The 21,524-nt window shown below is 43.7% G+C and overlaps 1 protein-coding gene across 1 annotated transcript in view; it reads left to right on the forward strand.

Annotated features, from left to right (window-relative positions):
• Positions 1 to 21,524, forward strand: part of LOC119441003 (diuretic hormone receptor-like) — a 53,524-nt gene that overhangs the window by 16,997 nt on the left and 15,003 nt on the right. The window contains exons 3-9 of the mRNA XM_037705758.2: positions 7,487 to 7,578; positions 10,643 to 10,728; positions 11,056 to 11,176; positions 12,214 to 12,364; positions 15,452 to 15,539; positions 19,489 to 19,555; positions 20,920 to 21,005. Of these exons, the coding sequence (XP_037561686.2) occupies positions 7,487 to 7,578; positions 10,643 to 10,728; positions 11,056 to 11,176; positions 12,214 to 12,364; positions 15,452 to 15,539; positions 19,489 to 19,555; positions 20,920 to 21,005 (691 nt within the window). The remainder of the gene's footprint in view (positions 1 to 7,486; positions 7,579 to 10,642; positions 10,729 to 11,055; positions 11,177 to 12,213; positions 12,365 to 15,451; positions 15,540 to 19,488; positions 19,556 to 20,919; positions 21,006 to 21,524) is intronic.

Genomic DNA, 21,524 nt, shown 5'->3' on the forward strand with positions numbered 1-21,524 from the left:
ATCATCATTGATCGCCTGGAATCGTCACTTGCCGACAGTTCCCTTTGCTTATTCATGATTGAAGATGGCGTACTCTACCGCCACAACGTTCACCCCGACGGCCCCGCATTACTCCTTGGGATCCCTAAACACCTTCGCTCGGCTGTTCTCCACGAACTTCACGACCTCCGCACTGCCGGCCACCTCGGTGTGTCACGTACCTACGACCGTATCCGCCGACGCTTCTTTTGGACAGGGCTTGCTCGCTCCGTTCGAAGATACGTAGCAGCGTGTCAGAAATGGCAGCGACGCAAGACACCATCGACGCTCCCTACCGGGTTCCTTCAACCACTCGACATTCGCGCGGAGCCATTCTTTCGGGTTGGTTAGGACTTATCTATCCTCTATCTACCTCTGGGAACAGGTGGATCGCTGTGGCCACGGGTTACGCAGCGCGCTACGCCATCACCCGAGTGCTTCCTACAAGCTGCGCCACAGATGTCGCCGCTTTTCGTCTAAGCGACGTGATTTTATTAGATGGAGTTCCACGACACCTTCTCACAGACCGTAGCCGGACATTCCTATCAAAAGTTATCGCACACATCCTGCAGTCCTGTGCAACTAGGCACAAGCTGTCCACGTCATACCATCCGCATACAAATGGCCTCACGGAGCGTCCAAATCGCACTCTCACAGGGGAATTGCTATATATATATATATATATATATATATATATATATATATATACAGTGAAAAAGAAGACGCGCCTCCGTCCAGCGGCATCGCCAATGCTTGGCCCGCTCTGCTCGCTCTGTTGGTCGCTGGTGTTTTTGGAGACGGTGCTCCACGCTGTCTCGCCGTTCTTAGAACTCGTAGCGTCCTTCAAGGACACCGCCAATAAACCTCTTCTTATTGGTGGAGGTTGCTGGATTTCCCCCGCCGCTTGCACCCTGGAGCTTCGAACCCGAATGCTTCCGCCCATCATGATCGACAACACCGACCCGCCGGCGCCTGCGCCCCAGCCCGTCATCTGCACCGGGGCTCCTCGGCAACGTGATCCGAAGTACAGCGGTACAGATTAAACGGACGTGGAGAACTGGTTTACGTCGTATGAACGGATGAGCGCGCATAACAAGTGGGACTACGTCTAGAAGTTGACCAACGTCATCTTTTATCTCACTGGCGTTGCCCAACTCTGGTTTCATAACCACGAAGTCGACATCCCGACATAGTCAACTTTCAAGACGTCTTTCACTCAAGCGTTTGGTCGACCTGCTGTGCGCAAACTACGCGCTGAACAGCGCTTGCGAGCCCGTGCACAGCAGACTGGTGAAAATTTCACTTGCTACATTGAAGACGTCGTAGACCTTTGTAAACGTGTCAACGCCGCTATGACCGAAGCTGATAAAGTTCAGCACATCCTCAAAGGCATCGATGACGGCGCATCCCAGATGCTTTTGACCAGGAGTCCGCGCACCGTTTCTGAAGTAGTCACGCTATGCCAGAGCTACGAAGAGCTGAAGAAGCAACGCACCCTGACTCCGCAGCCTCTGTCTACCGCTGACTCGCTAGCGAGTCTGGTTGCCGTTTCCGACCACTCTCCACTGCTTCAGCAGATTCAGGACTTCGTGCGCGAAGAGGTTGCCCGTCAACTTTCCTTGGTCCCCTTCACGCCGGAGCCGTCCTGTCGTCTGCCTTCGACGCTCCGTACTGTCATTGCCGAAGAGGTCGCCCAAGCTGTTCCCGTCGCCCACCACCAGCCACCTGTAGCCGCGCCTCTTCCCTATACCCAGACAGTGCAGCCTGTCGCCGCGCCTCTTACGTATGCGCAGGCAGCGAAACCTGTTGCCGCGCCTCTTACGTATGCGCAGGCATTGACCTCTACGGCCCGCTTTCCATGACACCGGATGGCAATCGCTGGATCATAATTTCTGTGGACCATTTGACACGCTACGCCGAAACTGCTGCTCTACCGAATGCTACAGCGCGGGATATAGCCTATTTCGTCCTACATCGCTTCGTCCTTCGACATGGCGCACCTCGAGAACTTATCAGTGATAGAGGTCGCGCCTTCCTTTCCGAGGTCGTCGAAGCTCTGCTTTCGGAATGCCGCATTGTTCATCGAACGAGCACGGCTTACCATCCACAAACTAACGGGCTCACTGAACTGTTTAACCGCATTCTCGGTGATATGCTCGCGATGTACGTGGCATCTGGTCATGGCAACTGGGACCGCGTACTTCCTTTTGTAACGTTCGCGTACAACACCGCGATGCAAGCTACTACGGGATTTTCACCTTTCTTCCTCCTATATGGACGGGAGCCATTGCATACCATCGACATTCTCCTTCCATACCGTCCTGACGCTTCCGAGTGCCCACCTGTGTACGAAGCCGCCCGACAAGCCGAACGGTGCCGCCAGCTCGCGCGCACCTTTACGTCACAAGAACAACAGCGCCAGAAGGAAGGACGCGCCGACTCACTGCCCAGTCCCACGTATGCCCCAGGGTCTCTTGTATGGCTGGCTGTTCCTTGCCAAACTCCAGGCCTTTTCTCAAAACTCGTTGCAAAGTACGAAGGGCTTTACCGCGTCTTGAAGCGAACGTCCCCGGTGAATTTTCTCATCGAGCCAATTTCTCCATCTGACGACATGCGCCGGCGTGGACGTGACCTCGTCCACGTGGCGCGTCTCAAGCCCTAACATGACCCTCTGCCAACAACATCTTAGGTCGCCAAGATGGCTCTTTTTCTGCAGGGGCGATTGTTAAGAAGAAGACGTGCCTCCGTCCAGCGGCATCGCCAACACTTGGCCCACTCTGCTCGCGCTGTTGGTCGCTGGTGTTTTTGGAGACGGTGCTCCACGCTGCCTCGCCGTTCTTAGAACTCGTAGCGTCCTTGAAGGACACCGCCAATAAACCTCTTCTCTCAATATATATATATATATATATATATATATATATATATATTGAAGAGCACCACGCAGCCAGGTTAGTGGTATTATTAGCTGTATAAGGTGCTGTAAACATTTCTTTACGAATTAACAAGCATGGTGTCACGCGCGCAGAGGCAGCCATGAACACGTCTGACTCGGTGACTCGCTGTCAGGACGCTGGCGTGATGAAGAGCGGCAGCAGCGGTGAGCGAATGCCCCTTCGCGCTGCCGCAGGATCTCTGGGTTCCACACCATCCAGAGGCGCGAGAACACAGTGCACACAAAGCATTCAGCTTTCACATTATCTCGGATCGATTAGCTTTCGAACACACCGCAGATTTGCCTGCAAGATAGGACGCGCGGGGACGAGCGCAACTTCCCCCTCCCTTGCGCACGTTAAACGTCTACGCACACCTTCTCCGCCTTCCTCCCTTGCGCACGCGAGACGACGCCGCCGCCGCGCACCAAGCCACCATCCTTTTCGGCTCAGCAACTCATGATTTCCCTCGCACCTACAGCATACGGCGCGCGTTCACGATCTTATCGCATTTTGATTTTACAGCGAAAGCTGTATATGGCTAGGCGAAACGAAAAACCGTTCGTCCCATGTTTCTCTAAACGTCTCCATTGGTTGCGCCATCAGTTACGACGATCTCTACGTCGCACACAAGCACGCGCGCCATTGGCAGTTCCGTTAGTGACGTCGTTCTCTGCGTCGTACTTGCTCTGCCTGCAATCCCGGCTCCTCGGCTCGCCGTTGTCGCATGCGTTCGATATTTAGAGTTAGCTCGGCGTGGTGGTACAGTGCCGAATATACGTATATTCTAGGCACTATAGTCGTGGCTACCAGCATCCGCCCGCCATTGGCGCTTGCGTTCCACTTTGTGATTTTAAAGTGGACGTTTCGTCGCAGCCGAAGCCAAAGTGCCGCTCGAGAAACTCCCGCCGAAAGCGGGCGTTGGCCCCGGCGAGTGCGTTCCCGCCATTCCCACGTTGGCGCTGCTCTGCCCGCAACGCCGTCTCCTCGGCTCGCTGTTGACTCATGCGTTCGATATCTCGAGGTAACTCGGCATCGTGGTTAGAAGCATCCGCCCGCCATTGGCTCTTGCGTTCCACTAGAAACACAAACTAGTAACCAACAATTGAGAAATGCTTCAATACAGCGTCGGAATCAACCCACTGCTAAACACCGGGGCCGCACGTTTCAGTTTCGCTGGTTAACCATCTCTACGGAGTGTTTGGTCGGTGTTTTTTATACAGAGCATCACGGCGACGCCGAAGACGACAGCGAAAAATTGCATGGACTGTCGACTGCGCCGCTGCAGAGGGACAAAGGACAGAAACTAAGTGAACACGAAAATGAACCCAGGTGATGTACTACACGCAACAAAATTGAGGTGCAACTGTAGTGAATAAACAATTTTAATAGCGGCAAGATCAACTTATGCGCTCGTTGCACAGCCGCGCCCTGAAAAAAAAATTCAATTCTCGAAATCTTTTTAGAAAAAGAACAGAAAAGATAGCCACTACGCCTCCGCGGCGGGTCTTGTACGGTTCGTCGCCTTCTAAAAGCATGGAGTGAGTTTCGCAAGTTCCCATTTATGAATTCTGAGGCGCAATTTCGTCGACCGTTTCGCGGAGCTGGAGCCCCTGAGAGATCATTGCCCCGCAATATGCAGCGGTGTGCTCACGGCATGCTTCTCCGTTTCGGGCACTGTGACCCCCCCCCCCCCCCCCCCCCAAGAAAAAAGATACGCTTTGTGGCCTGCATCTCCAAATAGCTCAATTTCCGTTGCTCCCTGAAGCGGCAATTTTTCCCTTACCGTGTACGGTTATTGAGGCGAAAGCAAATACGCAGAATAGCATAACCTCAGTGCTGCAAACAATCATCATACAGTCTTTTTGTTTAGCTGTACTACGAATCGTTATCAGCGCAGCATTGTATTTCATCTGTTGCTATGTAAATGTGTCATGTCTTAATGTGCGGAACGTGTCCCCTCATTCACAGCCGGCTTCCCTTATATCAATAACGGCATTACTTGTCCGGCATACAGGGCCTCCGCTGGTACAAGCATTTTGCAGCTCTGCATTGGAAATACCTACCTACACCAAAAGAGCGGAGAGGCGCAGATTTGGATGCGTAGTTCTCGAATATAAAAATTGGCGCCATCACTTCACTTTTCTAAGAGGAGGTGCTCGCGGAAGTCAGCGTGTTTGAGTCACGGACATAAGAAATGGGATGCGTGCAGGCATACAAAACACGAAGGTCGGGTTAGCAGTGCTTTGCACCTGCAGCGCCCTCGTACCATGGAACGAGTTTCCGAGAGGGTACATTTGTAACACAGCATTTTCGCGTTATATGAGAGATGAATCACCTGTCAGCCCTTACAACATGTTCAGCCGGCTGAGACTTCGCAGCTGCGAATGCCGACTATCTGTATTATACTATCATATTTTACATGATAAACAAAGGACGGCAGCTGGTCTTAAATGCAGGCTTAGTGCACATCTCTCGCCAGGCAAAACAAATAGGGATGATGCAATGCCTGGCTGCTGAAGCATGGGATAGCAAGGTGATGCATTTTTTTATGTGTTCTGCTTTCCCATTACATATTCATGTTGGCGTTGCTCTTGTAAACTTGCAGCCTTTTTTCACTCTATTTGCTTTCCTGACCTTCGCACTTGCTCTGTTATGCTTTGATATTTTTTTATAGAATACTGACTATCTGTTGCAACTTCATCAGCTATTCTCCTTGTTGTTTTATCTAAGGTTGGAGAGAGACCCTTCTTTATGCGAGCAAACATCCGAAGTTTCTCATAGAAAAAAAATGTAGAAGTACGTGATACCATATTTTAGCGTGGATCATCACATGGGTGTCAGCCCGTTGGCGTCATAAGATGTGAGCATGTGCTGTAACGCAAACAAGCCCTTATACTAAACATATAAAGAGAAAGCAAGAAAGAGGCAATGTTCATTGATATCCTGGTTTTTTTTCCGGACCTTTTCATGTCCCCACTCGCTCTGATAATTTCCTAGCACAATAGCGGAGTTTCGTCTGGTGGGAAGTAACGACTAAGCCCTGAATGCCACCTATAGGAAGTAAAGACTAACCCCTGAATGCCACCTCTATAATGCGACACTATACAGTCCGTTAAACCAGTTGTGTCGTGGTGCGGTGTTCGTTATTCGAAAAGCAGGGACATCCACATATGAGCCTTAATGAACTTGGCTATTATTAAGTAATATGGTTTTGTCTTTGTACTGTCAAACTACATTTCCTTTGCTAGAATTAAGCGTTATTGCTATCTTTACTTTGGATTTCTTACTCTCTTTCCTGTTTTATCCTTGATCTAGGAGAAATATTTTCCTTTTAAGGAATTACTGATATGCTACATTTTGAACATTTGGCACCAATTGTTTTATGTTTGAAGGATTTGCGCACATGCTGTGGTCATTTTTTGGTGCTTGCTTTCAACTCATGCCATGCACTAGAGCATTCCCAAGTTTCCACAGTATCCTTGCTAATTTACTAGCCTTTCTTGTTTTCGTCTTTAAGCTGTCCGGTCAGGGAGGAATGTATATTTTATGAAACGTTATATCTATTCTAGTTTCCCTTCGTACCACAGCCAGTGCCAATGGAAAGTTCATTATGTATAAAAATAATACTAATCAATTACTCGTCAATAAAGGGCGTTAGGTGGAGGTGTGAACTGCGCAAATGTTACGAGCTCAACAATAATTTGCCTTAGCGACGTTCGGCCTTTCAAATTGTCCATTTTGGCTGTTTGTTTTTCGCGGTATTCAATCACTCATGGTTTTTCGTAAATAATCAAGCGTCAGAAATATTGATTGAGCAACAGAAGAGCTGCCTTTGAGACTGCAATATACTAATGACCTCATACCAATATTTCTGCACTTTGTTTAGGAGAGTATCGATTTCATTTTTACGTGAAATGAGCGTAAGTGATAATTTCCGCTTGCTTACTTCAAAAGGCTAATAATTGGTTCTTTTATACACACTATTTACCTTCCAGTTACATATATATTAAGCGGACTAGGTGTCACATCAATGGTCTGAATTAGCTTAGTGTTGTCTATCCAATCACACACATTTAGAATTCGCTGAACGCAATAAATGTGCCGGCATTGAGTGTTCGCTCAGGACTGGGTTTAGTGACACTGCCACATTTGCAAATTTCAACGTCCTTCAACTTAGTGGTGACAGAATTCAGTGGTAAACTACCTACTGCGTCATTTTACTGGATGCGTGAGCTTTGTTCTGCCCAACACAGTGGCGCTTAGTTTATCAACTAGGCTAGATAATTGAAAATCAGACTGGCATTTATATTGGATCAAACGGTTAATTTTTACATGAACCGCCATGCAATGCTCCTCTTTTCAGAGCCCTCTAAAGGCTGCCGAAAACAAATAAATCATCATGTGATTGCAGCCACACAACGAAAAAAGGCACGACCGTTTTAGGGCCATTTTGCAAATATTTCAGTTTGTGTAATTCTTTTACTGTCATGACTGACGCCCCCACAAGAAGTATTGTTTCTCTACATTTTGCACAGACAACGCCACGAGAACATGCCTCGAGAACGGAACGTGGGCAGACAGGTCGGATTACTCTGGTTGTAAGCCACTCGTCGATGTCGAGAGAGAGGTAAGTCATGCATGTGGCACTGGTGCTGACGGCGAAGTTGTTGTCCACGGTGTGCGTGCTGTTTAGGCTCTGTTAGTCCAGCCTCCCTGGGTGACCAAGTATTTTAAATAGCATATCTATTTTCCTGGAGAAAAAAAAACATTTTATGCCGTGCCAAGGACATCATTACCACGAAGAGATGCGACAACGCCAGATACCTATCAGTACAAAACGCTTGCGTAAGGTAAGAAATCATATAGCCCTGATTTCGTTCGGCATATTGATGACGACGCGTTATAGCTGACCCTATAGTTTTCGTCAGCGTAAAAGTGTGCGAAATTAATCTGGACATCAGTGCTTGTACTCACATGATCAATCACATATATTAAAATAGAAAAGACGCCATAATACGTTCAGAGAAAAAAATCTGTGCCCTCAAGGCGGCTTGTTTTCGATACCTTCTCGAGCATGATCGATCTCTCTGTCGATCACTTTCTGCGATGTCTCTTTTAGCGACTGGAGTGACGAAAGCAGCAGAAGCACATGTGACGAAACATCTGGGCAGAGAAAATTTTGTTTAAGCGCTGTGTTGGCGCCGAAACATTGTCGTTGGATTTACAACGACGTTTGGCGGAAACATCGCACGGCACACGGATAACCCTGTTGCCTTGGTTGCATGTCGTGTGATATCTGGAGAAAGAAACCGCTTCTAACGTAGTTCTCTGCATCAGGAACAATTTGGCAAGGCTCAGTGTATGAACACTAATGCAAGCGCGATATCACCGACACCTTTCCATTCCTACTGTACAGCAACGTGCATGCGGTTGTAAGTATTTCATAATATCGGAACTGGCCTTAGCGAAACTTGAGGGCCGCTGAGCACGCGCCGTCAACGTCTACTGCAGAACCTTCTGTGGTACACTCATCCGCAATGTACGTAGCAAACGGTATTGAGTATCTTATCACAGGTTCTTCTCTAAATGTAAGGTTTTACTTTGATTTACTTTGTTTTGTCACGGCGTTTAGAGAACACAACTTTAGATTACGGTTTCGAAAACGTTTATAAGCGTTGATAATCACATGAACTAAGCATTTCGAATTTATTATTTTTGTATCTATACAGCACAACGCATTTAAGATATGTTGTATAATATAAACTTCTTACGTTCTAGTTATTTATTTACACACGCTGTTAAACCTCTGTTGAGAGTTGTTACCTGGACACGAATTGAATAAAATGTGGAGAAATACGCATATATATCACAAATAATAAACGTATAAGCTAAAGCTGATTTATAGAACTGCTTTTGAAGGCAGAGCTCAACATTACATAGATTCATTGCCTGGACCATACCTTCGGCCCCTTCCGATCAGGTAATGAAGTCACAAAGATCTTCGTTCGCAAGTGCTGCTAGCCATTGGCCGGCAGCCTTGGATAATGTTTACGACATCACAATTGGCTGCTAACAGAACTTAAGAAGGTATGTAGCCTAAAAAGCGTTTTGACGTCAACAATATAGTTTAGGTAGATTTCCAAAAAAATTTATTGGTGGCTGGAAGGGTCGAGTGAAATTTTTTGTTGGCCTTATTGAACTGCAAAAACAATTTCTATATTTGTGATTAATGACCGTATTCGTCTTTATCTTTCATTTTTTTTTCGCGTCCACTTTTTATATCTAGGACACATCGGCATACATACCCAGCAAAGTCCTTCCATGCGCTTGAAGTTTTCAGTCAGAGGTATAAGGGAACGTTTCTAAAGTCTCTTAACTGCGATACCCTAGCTTCGCATGCCGGAGTTTTGCGACCGTCCGTTATGCGTCTGCAACCTGTTATACCTTCATTGCATGGATGTAGCATTTCTTATCATCGGTAATTTTCGTGGTGGTTTTTCAATGTTTTCTAGCTTATAAATCAAAATCTATAACAGCTAATGTTAGCCAAGCTGTTCGTCGGAAAAAATAGTAAAAAAAAACAGGGTACAAGGTAAGATTTTATAGCTCACGGTGTTCGGTCGTAGCACCACTGACGATCAAACACCATAGTTCTCATGATTGTATACCTTGGACTATTTAACGAAATATTAGTTTTTTTTCCTTTGAACAGCTTTGAAACTTGGCTGGGGCACACTATATATGTTATATTGTTGTCTCGATAAATTGCGCTAGTGCGCGCCTTAATCAGTGCGTCGTTTGTCACGAAAACGCTTGTGATGGAATCGATGGCTTAGCGCTTATGGTGTTACCTATACTCCGAAGCGTAGCAAAGAAGAGACCGGAAAAATCTAAAGGCGTATTTGTGGTGCAGTCTGTATGAATTAGCGGGTCGGAATGTTTTCGTCAGCGCAAAATATGCTTCGACTAAGGGACACCCGTCGACAACGTTCGTCGTAATAAGTCTGCCCAAATCCTAAAACGGTTTGTTAGGTTAGTTACAGTTCGTGCCATTCCAATGCAGCCGTTTACATTTTGTGCTGCTATTTAACGATGCGGCCATCTAAGTTGCCATTAAAAACTAGACTCATCTTCCGCGGTTGTGCAGTGGCTTTTGGCGTTCTTCTGCTGATCAGGAGACCCGGTGTGTGACTTCAGGCGGCGTCGGAATGCGAAATCGTTCATGTAACGTGCTTTGGTGCACGGTGAATAAGGCTATATGTTGAACATAATTTGATTGTTGACGAGGTTGGCAATGTGTGCTTGTTGGTTAGCCACGTTGAATTGTGATGAACTATAGCAACACCTGGAGAAGGACACTAGGAAGGAAGCCCCAAGTGTCTGTCATTTTCCTTGGGTCCATGTCTTGTTGTGGCCCGACACTTCACCTCAAGAGAACAATTTGGAGCCCATTATGGGATCTCTCATAAGCCGTGCGTTGCACGGGGACGTTAAACCTAACCAATCAAATCGCCGTGCAGAAGTCGCTTGCTAAGTAATCAGATTGTGTAATGTTGTTGTGGTGATTAATATTGTAAATTATTACAAAATTACTTTTGTGACAACCGTCTTTGTCTGAACGCGTCATAGTAGTCACCTTATGTTGCATTGCGTCGTGTTTCCTGTGGTGTACTTGCCTTCTTTTTTCTTAGGTGGACGAGACAACATTGTACTATATTGGTTACGGGTTGTCTCTCTTCGCTTTAACCATTGCCCTCTGGATATTTCTTTATTACAAGTAAGTAGTCTTTCTTAACGAAAATTAAATAAAGGGCTGGTAAAATAGAGTTGTTTCCAGCCTACAATATTAGGGAGTAGGTGACCACATGCAATGCCAGCAGCTACAATACTGTTGTAGCAATAATACTGCTGTTTTTTTTTGTAGCTGTACTAATAGTTGTAATTGAGATATATTTAGCAGGAATATTTTCGTGAATGTCTCTTTAAAAGAAGAAAGAATTTTGTTTTCGTAAGCAGATCTAGCATAGTATACGAAGGGTATTTTCTCGCATACATACGCCGAATATAATCGGTGGTAATGTGAGAGTTCTACAATACTTTTCAGGGACCTGCGGTGCTTAAGAAATACCATTCACGTGAACCTCATGGTGACATACTTTCTGGTCTCCATTGTGTGGATGACAACGGCGACGCTGCAGTCTATACCATCTCCTGTCTACAGAACGGTAAAGTGCCAGAGGCTGAATAGCCAGATTAAACTTCAACTTATATCGAAAGCAATGAAAATGAGGCTTTGGAGCAGTCTGGAGAGCTCCTTACGGAATGATCGTCCGTGCACCTAAAGGGAATCACAGCGGCAAGAATCAGTAATATAGACGTGGGGCTCTCATGGCCGAGGGCACTGTCGTAGCAAAGCGGCGGATCAAATAGTGCCATTTTCCGCAGCTGTTCGACCGACTATGGTTTGATTTCTCGTCACGTGTCTCCTTATGAGCCGCTATCTCTAGAAAGAGCTACACATCCAGTGCCGTGTTTATTTGTTTATTGCCTACATCATGCCTACACCTAATGATCAGAAAAGAATTATCAGAAAACAACCTTGAGTATTGATCTTATTTGCGTGGCCACAGCTGTAATAATGTGTGAGCTTTGCTTCTACTGAGATGATTCTAGCTCTTTCGAACGGGGATCTTGGATGCATGCTGTTGCTAGGGCAGGAAATGTGCAGCGAGTTTCCTTCGCTTTTTTTTTTCTTGAAGAAATGTAGGGCAGAACAAAAAAGAAATTTCACTATTTTATATTACTGCTTTTTACCCGTAAAAACAAGGAAACTATTACTCAATAAGCAGTCGAGGGCCCTGTAGTTGGTACAAAGGAAGAAAAAAAAGTTATAAATGCGAATTCTTCTTGGTATTGTCGCTTGAAACTGGAAATAGCCCTGCTCAGCAGTTGAAGAATACCTGCAACTTTAAGACCGCTTTGAAAAGCACAATATAGCTTAAGCAAGTCGACGTCATCACAACCATATATTGAAGTCTTTTTAAGAGCCGTAAAGCAGTTATATTCTTCAGAATTTATTTTTGTGCTAGATGTTCTAGGTGGTGTCTTGAGATCGAAAGGGACATCAGGATTCTCGTAGCCGTTATCGATAAATTCTCCTATCTTTACACGCTAGTCCCAAGCCCCTTGTAATTGAAGTATATATTAAAGTGCTACTGCCGCCATCCTTACTTTTCAAACGCATTGTTTTGTGTCTTTGCAGGGGGCATGTTTCCTCTATATCGTGCTCACTTACCTCATGGGCACAAACTTTTTCTGGATGTTCGTCGAAGGCCTCTACTTATACATACTCGTCGTGAAGACATTCTCAGTGGAACTAGTGAGGATACACGTTTACGCCTTCGTCGGATGGGGTGAGGGCTGCTGCTACAGTACCCAACATTCCAACCACTGAATATTGCCAAAGCATGGTTTTCTGGCAAACCAAGTATTCCTTAGCGTTGCATTACTGGGCCATTGCATTTTCAGTCAGTATAGATGATTACTGATTGCCATAGTCTGACCCTAAGAAAGTGCGAGTGCTCGCATGCATGCACGCATGTACGCGCTCAGACATGCACTCAGACACGCAGGCACGCGCACCACCGAGGGGAAAAATAATCAAAGGACAAGCGACTGTTTCCTCTCAGTTGCATTTTTTGTTTTTTTTAGAATGTCAAGTATAAACCAACCAGTCCCTCAGCAAGTCGTATTACGCCGCAGATTGATTTTTTATGGTTGTATGGAATCCTGCATTTATATAATTCTGGCTTTTTTTAATTAGCAGCGATGTAGGTACTGCTGTCTACATATTAAAAAAGTTATGATTTTTACTTCATTGAGCTTTACTGAAAAACCAAAAACAACCTATCAGCGTAGCCAGCTGGAATGAGTTCAGTTCAGCTCCAGTATTTAGTAACCTAGACCTAGCCAAGGTGGGCAGAAACCCGGTTGAACGGCCTCAAGAAGTCAAAGCTTAAGAAAAACATTTAATGTCTCATGACGATTGCTTAATACTTCTTAACTACACATCTTTAGCTATTATATAGATTCCGTCTCTGTATTTATCACGCAAAGTGTGTTTTTGAAATGCGAATGTTGTTGTATCGGTCCCCCCTGGCAGCAAGTTGTTTTCTCCCGCGCTTCAATTTCCCTGTAATTTATTACTTGTACATCTGAAATAAAAACTACAATAACCCTCTAAGCTTTCCCTCCGTTCGTTATTTGTTGGATTTGTATGTTTGGGTTCTACTGTATTTATGTACTGCCTTAATACTCTTAAAAATCATGCTGATACCACATTAGCATCGGCTTCAAACAACAAGCCATTTGTCTGCATGATGCTGGCTACCCTCCTAAGCCTGTTGCGAAAGTTCAGCTAAAGCAGACAAACAGGATATAGCAACCCTGGGGTGTTCGGGGTCGTGGTGATTATGACATGGAAACGAATGACAGAGCCATTCTGTACAACGATCGTTTGTTCGCATAGCCGACAGTATTAGCACGCTGCGGCGACGTTTATTTCTTCTGATTACCTAATAAGCTAGATCACATTTCTGTAAAAAAAGACACTGAATAAACTTATCAGGTAATGTCATTTATTGTCTGGTAATTGAAGCAAATGTGGTAATCGCAAAGATTCCAAGTTGCCGGATATATTTCGAACATACGTGCAAACGTTGCATTACTCTAACACATGATGAAAAAGTAGGCCACAAAGTTGTAGCAACAAGTTATCAGAAATAACCCCTAATTGTTACTAATCTTTCACTGCACGGAACACTAAGGCTGCCTTCTGTTTAATGATCCTTTTTATTGTCACATGGGCTCGGTCATTGAAGCAGAACAAATTGTGATGCCTACTTTCGTTTGCCGTAACGCAAATCAGCGCTAGCAGTGCCTTTTATTTTTGACGGTCTGAGTGGCAGCATGCCAGAAATGCACACTGACCTATAATACAAGCTGAATTAGGGACAATGTGAACCTATAAGCGAAGCTTTATAGGTTCACAGGTGTCGGCGGCGGTGGTGGTAGTGGTGGTGGTGTCACGCTGAAAAGTGGGCCTATCCTGGCGTTAGTACAGAAAGGGTCCAAGCTCAATGTCACATATCAGGGACAAAAAAAGAAAGAGAGAAGGAGAAGGCTAGAAAGAAAGCAAGAAAGTCAGAAATAAATAGAGAAAGAAAGAGAGAAAGAGAAATAAACAGAGACATAGAAAGAAATAGAGATAAAGTATATATATAGAGAGAAATAAAGAGAGAAAAAGTATATATAGAGAGATAAATAAAGAGAGAGAAGGAAGAAAGAAAGCGAAGGAAATAAATAAAGAAAGAACGAGAGAAATAAAGATAAATAGAGATAACGAGAGAGAGAAAGAAATAAAATCACCACGAAGGTCAGATACACGACAAGCTTCGCTTACCCCCATTTTCTCGACAGGGGAAGGGCTGGTGACTTTTTTATTTCACAGCCGTGCAATAATGTGTGTTGGTAGCTGAACAGAGACTGACACCGTCTACTCAAATGTTGCAAGGAATGGTTTTCAAAAATGGCTTAATAATCTGACCAGAATACAGATACAAACATCTTATTCAGGGTCAATTGTATAACTTTTCATGCCAATCTGGCATAATATTAACGAAAAAGTGCTTAGGCAAGAAAGAACGATACAGAGAAGGGAGAAAGGGCAAAGTCGCGACAGGTAAACAGAAGAGAACAGCTGGTTCGCTACTCTACACTATGAAACGAGGGAGGGGCAGGAGGAAGGTTGAGATGAAAGTAAGAGCGAGAAACGAATGAGCACAGGCAGACGATCTGAGTGAGCCACTATTATCGCAGAATATCGCAGCACAGTATCACTTGAAGCAGAACGAATGCCGATTCAGGCGACAGCCACTCGTGCAGGTATGATGCCCTTGAAAACGCTAGCAGTGCCTTCGTCACCATCAGCTGCAATGGACTATGGGGCTGGTATGTCGAAATGGTTTGCTGTAATAATGGCATTTGATTACGCCAGAACTGTTCGTAAGAATAAAAGCCAGTCAATTCGAGCACTTGATTTGTTAGTGGCGAAGGTGGCTGGTCAAAGGCAAGATGCAATTACGACCGAAAAGTCTTGCGAGTTCAGCCCTGGAGGCATAGTACGTGCGCTATAGGATTAAAAAAAAGCAGTTGTACATTTGCTTCACTGGTGGGTTTATTGGCGGAAGACGGGTAAAGCAGTTTGACATGCGTAGGTCGAAAAAAAATCTGTGGCACTGTCAGATTTCTGAGGCTTTGCAATGTTTTTTGTTTTATCGGTGATAGAACGTAGGGCTACACCTTATTTTGATGTCTATTACTGGATGAAGTAACAGTAAAAGCTGTATAATGTTGCATTTAAATTGTGACGACATTTAGCAGATAATTGAAGTATGTCGCTTCACAGAAAGTCATTCACTGTCATGAATCTTTCTGCGCAGGGCTACCAGCCTTAGTGGTGACCGTTTGGGCGATCACAAAGGCTTACTTCAGTGCCAATCGCAATGACCCTGCCCTCTTCGACGGTTTGTAAGTAACTATTTTCATGTAAAACTGAATAACTACGCCCATATTGTAAAAGCAATGCTTCACTTGCTGATTTAAAGACATAATGTTTATCAAATTATTTCACGCAACTTGCAAGCTGTATACATGGCACAGCTGCTAATAATAATTATTGAAGACGCTGTGGATGTGGAAATGGAAACATTGCCCTGATCAGGTATTTTTCAGCCATGTAAGCGCCCTGTGTATGTCGTGATACTGTACAGAAGAGATTATTAAACTAATGACACTTCCATGTAACTGCTCGCGTTCTGACATAGAGATATATCTGGTAATATCTACAACGGGAAACCATGTTCAAGTGATACGATATACACTATGCCGTAAAGCTTCGATCTGTTTTCCTATTCCTAATCTGATCTGCTGAATATTTGTGCCCCAAACTAACAGATAGCGTGTTTTTCTTTAGCTGCATCAATTTTTTTTAAACTGGCTTTGACAGATCGAAGTTACCGTTGATCTAAATTACTAGATGAGGCAGCCACTACTTCTGCGAGAAATCGTAAGTAATATTTAACATATTTAACATATTTACATTATTTACCTTTCTAATTAATTACTTTACAGCACATATTTATATGTACGGATTTTAGCTAGTGAGTTCACAAGGCGTATCTACTTGGAACGGTTTCTCAGGACCGCACCAGTATCGATATATCAATTTTCATAGTCTCTCGCAAAATGCGCTGGCGTTCAAGTTATATTTTAAAGAAAACACTGTTTTATGCATTGCAGCGCAAAAGTAATGGGACCACCAATGCATTTCGTTGGACTCCATGAATATTAATATGTAGAAACTGGTGCAGTCCTGAAGATTCGTTCTGTGTGGATACGCCTTGCGAACTCAATGACTACAATTCGTAGATTACAATATGTTACGCAAAGTAAATAATTACCAACTTAATCGGTGTAGTTACGTTGATAGTTTAAGTAAACATTTTGATTTTTTGTAGAAGTAATGACCGCCCCATGGAGTAATTTAGATCAAGGGTTCTAATTGTGCTATCTGCAACGGGCATTTTTTTAAAATTGGCACATCTAGAAAATAACAGCCTGTATAAACAGATACACAAGGCAGGCCTGTGCATAATCAAGGTATCCCTTTTGTTCGCACGTGTGCACTACACTGCGCGTGTGCAGAGACGCTAAGTAGCGTTTATGAGAAATTATTGCACGAAAATTAACATACCTGAGAAATTCGGCACACGGAAAATATGTCGTTCTAGCACTGACACGTCGTCTTCGCCGTTTACTACAGGTGACGCAATGTATTCTATTTCATGTATTTGAAGATGTTGTGGATACAGTTTTTGATCGTAGCAGCTCCGCTGTAAATTGTCTTGACATGCATGTGCGTATATATACATACATATATAGTGTGCAAACAGTGGCTTTGCCCGTGTCATCAAATCAGTCTCTTACATTACGAAGATTGTTAATGCGATCAGAATTATTTGGGAAATTCACGGCACTCTCAGGGGCTCTGCAATTAACTGTTTCTCTGACAACTTGAGTCACCGGGTCTAATGAATAGCGCATCCTGGCGGCTGTGCTGAAGGAACAGAGTTCAATGCTAAGCGTGGAACCAAATCGCGTCACTGGGTGTCACAGGACTTGTGCCCCTCTTCATCGAACCTCTCTCACGTTTACTTGGGTCACTGTATATGTGCGACTGGTCATGTACCGTTCTTCAAAGAACCTCTTTCATGCCATGTTGGGTCACTCAATGCGTGCCACTGATTATGCACCCCTGGGTATATGGCTCACTTACATACCAAAAAAATTACAAACATTTACCAGTTCATGGGCGGAATCGAGCCCGTCTCACATGCCTGTATATTCAGGCAATCTTTTCTTGATATATATTCACACACACGCCACGTGTGTGTGAATCGCGTCGGCACTGCTTGATGGCACGGTATATTCATTGATAAGTGCAAGATAGGAACCGGATGTATGCGCATGTCATACATAACGGGCCTCTGCAGTTGCAATACAATGTGTCGCTACATTACTGCAACGCTAATCGCATTAATATCAACCTTCATCCTAAGACAGATTCGGTCAGAATTTTTCTACTTTTTATATTGTAGTGCCGTTTGAAGCAGTTCAATTTCACAGTGAGTGTCATTAACATGCAAAATACCTCAGCTTTGAAGGTAGAGCGTCACAAATTATATCTAAAGCACCCAGCCAACAATGCAACTGTCGCTTGGACAGGTGGTTCGGCCTACTTGGCGAACGCACGCCAAGTTTACTCAACTGCTAGAGCTTTCTCTTTAGGTTCTGCGTTCTTTTTGCTTACTCAAAGATGGTCGTATCCAGAGGCAAGTCAATTTCGCTCTGCCTTTCTGCAGTATTTATTTTGCTCAATATTATTGTTCAACGTGGCCATAGTCGCGTATTTTGTGGCAGTTACAGAGGCCGAAGTATGCGTCAAATGGTTAAGCAGCTCTTTTGCGAAATCTTCACCAGCCTGAAAGCGGGACACAGTTGATAAAGGTTGCATTCTCGCTATCCACTGGCACAATGAAGAAAAGACAACGTGGCGAGTTAAGTCGCTCGATGGCGCGTTTTTGTATTCGGGATTTCGCCTGAGTGACAAATTAGCCACTCAGAATCATAAAATGGAGGATCTGTATCTCAAAATACGATATCCACCGAAAAATTTACAACACGCCTCACAAAAGAGCATTACTTTTATTTATACTATAAACATAGACTCCACATTCAAAAGCTAAAAAGTTAGCAAACATTAGCTTTTTACATCTGTTCAGTTTCAGGTTCCGTGCCAATGTGTCCGCCAAGATGCCAAGATGTGTCTATGCAAATCACATTTTCATAGCTCGCTTGTCGGCTGAAATAGTATTAGTCATTGTTCAACTTTGTATATCTACGCGTAGCAACAGCTCCTCTATAAAGCGTCCCATGTTAAACAAAAAGACAGATGATAGAATGACGTGAGTGTCACGCTTTACAGCTATTTAAAGGAAACTAGTGGAATGTTTTTTTTACTAATTTGAATGCATTCTAGTCGATTCATGTTAATGTTTTTTTTTAATTTTTCAGGTGGAGCGTACATAAAAAATTTTACAAACAACATCATAGGCGCAGTATGTTTTTCTAGCTTTAGCACGACAGTTTCTTTCTGACAGATGCATGGTAGCATTTCAAAACAGGGCAGATATCTACCAATACTTTAAGGTGGAGAGAAATATGTAGCCAAGCCTCTGATTTAGCAACCCCAAATGCCTATTATGTCAGGTCGCTACCTTAAAGACAGACAGAAATAAATAAATACAGAAAAAGTAATAAAGAAATATATAAAGAAAGAAACAATAAAGCAAGCTAGAAATAAAAAAACAGGAAAAAAAGACAAAGAAAACATCTTCCTTGCTCTCGTTCAATACGGAAGTTCCTGCCTTCTTTTTCTTTTCTTTTCTCTCTTTTTTTCTGTGTTTTTGTCTCTCCTGCGAACGGCGTTTTAAAGATGTCGACCACAGATCCTTTGTTGTCTTCGGAAAAATAATAACGCTGATTTCCTGCCAGTTCTTTTCTAATTTCTTGCCGTATTTTACGCTAGCGGCAGAGCTTCCTTAGCTTTTCGAAAACAAAAAGCTTCTGGCCTTCCCTGAGTCCTCTATTACCCAATTTTAAGGCTTATGTGACGTACAATGTCGGCAATAAATCTTGCAGGCCGTTTTCCTTTGTTGCAATTTTAAGGAAGATATTTGCAGTTCTTGCTAACGCCTTGTATTTGAAAGATAAATGCGACTATTTATACTTTACAATTTCTTTTCCAACAAAAATAAAGTGTATCCCTTTCATTGTTTTCTGCATTTCTTGAGGGTTAAATCATTGAACCTCTCTTAGCCGTTTCACATCCGAAACTTCCCCATTGTTCTTTTCGCAGGTGCGTCTGGCAGTTGAAAGACATTTACGATTGCGTCTTCATCTGTCCTGTTGCCATTGTCCTTTTGGTAAGTCCCCAGACAGTAAATCATAATACGGCGGACTTTTCCGACGCCATCCGCTTATGGTCTTTCATTCTTTGCGAACATTACGCGCTTCGCTAAATGCTCTGTTGGAGCTATTCCAAGATTGCTCCAGCGATAAGTACCTGTCTGTCTGGGCACAGAAGATTAACGGCTAAAATGACACGTCACAAAAACGCTGAATTCAATCGCTAGATTCTGGAAATTCAAGTAATTTATGTTTGAAACATCACATAAGCCCCTTCAAAGATCTTATTTACAAAACAACTCCTACGCGATTGGCAAGGTGATCATATCATTCACATGCCGATCAATATCACTAGTAACAGGAACCTGAACGCCGATGTGAGCCCAGCAACAGATGTGAGCCCAGCAACGTTTCATTAGGATCAAACGACTTCGAATCCAAATTCTTTGGCATAGCATTTTCGTCTTGATAATACGTTAGCCCGTTTATGAGCTGTTTTTTCTTGAAATTAAATTTAAACATAGCGGCAAGAACAGAATTACAATATAGAAAGCTAGATTTGAATATGATATATTCAATGAATCAGGAACAACCTGAAAAAAAAAACATTGAACTTGGTGCACTATAAAAATTAGCTGCAGACGCCAAAAGTTGTGAAACTGCATAGCTTCAAGACGAGTCGCGATATTTTTTATGTACATGAGCTCTTCATTTGTTGATCATTTTTCAACGAGCACTTAAGAAATTTATGCTGTCCTTTCAATATGAGTCCTATATTCGTGTATTTAATGCTTTATTAAAATATATATATAGAAATTCAGGCATCCTCAGTACCTCTGTTTTCTATAACAGTTACACAGGGCGGTACCAGTTTCGGATCACAGAGATCGCGAAAAGGCAATATATGATCGCGACTGTGAACCCAGGCCAGTATGCGGGGACGAAACAAAGGCGTAGATCATGCAGGGGGACATTGCACTATTCAATTCCATTGAGTCATGCATTTGCTTTAACGAAATTTTGTTTTCGTGTATCCCGTATTCCGACATCTTTAGTGGCCCGTGGAGGCTTAACGAATATGTTTTTGGCCACTCCGCACGTACCTTTTAAGATATTTGAATGTTAAATGCCCATTGTCATTCAAAATGAAACGCTATCAGCACTTTCTAGGCGTTAGTGTCTTTTACTACGCGGTGTAATAAACACAATTTCAATGTTTCGAGCAACTTCCAGGTGCACCTGTTCGCATTGTGGCGGTAATGACATTATAACTGTTCACAGTAATGCTACTAATTGTCAGTTAGGGAACTCTAAATATTGTAGTCGAAGTGCTATGTGCGTCTAGGCATAACCTATAAGCACTTCTTTTTTCTGCTTCCAGGTTAACATGTTCTTCATGGGAGAAATAATGTGGGTACTAATTACGAAACTGCGAGCCACAACTACACTTGAAACGCAACAATACAGGTAACAAAACTCAGCACGTGGTTATCACCATCATAACAGACTAGTTTTAGACGTAATGTTGGCTAATATTTAAATTAGCTATGCATGTACTAGGACAAAGAAAACCAACGGGTTATTACGGTCTCGCATGGTATATTTAGTACTGCCTCTCGAGAAAAAAATATAATACCAACAGCTATCACAAGAGTAAAGAACTATTAAATGAACCGCTTTTCAGATTTATTCTACTGCATTACCTGTTGCCTGCGATACCTAAACTAGGTTTGCAGAAACATTTCTGATGTTTGTTTGTTTTTTTTACAAAAGAAAACGCATACACCTATCATCGAACGCGCCACGCGTTTATCAAGTGTTATTCGGCAGAGATGTTGCAGAAAGTGCGAGAGTTGTTCACGTTGTGTATAGGTGCAGACAAATTTAGGTTATTGTGACACGGGAGTTTTGCCCAAATCGCACCACGGTGCGCTTAAGCACCCTTGGGTGGAAACTATCAATTATCAGGCGTGCGCGGTTAAGCAA

Source organism: Dermacentor silvarum, chromosome 2, assembly GCF_013339745.2.
Source record: "Dermacentor silvarum isolate Dsil-2018 chromosome 2, BIME_Dsil_1.4, whole genome shotgun sequence".
Taxonomy (NCBI): Eukaryota; Metazoa; Arthropoda; class Arachnida; order Ixodida; family Ixodidae; genus Dermacentor; species Dermacentor silvarum.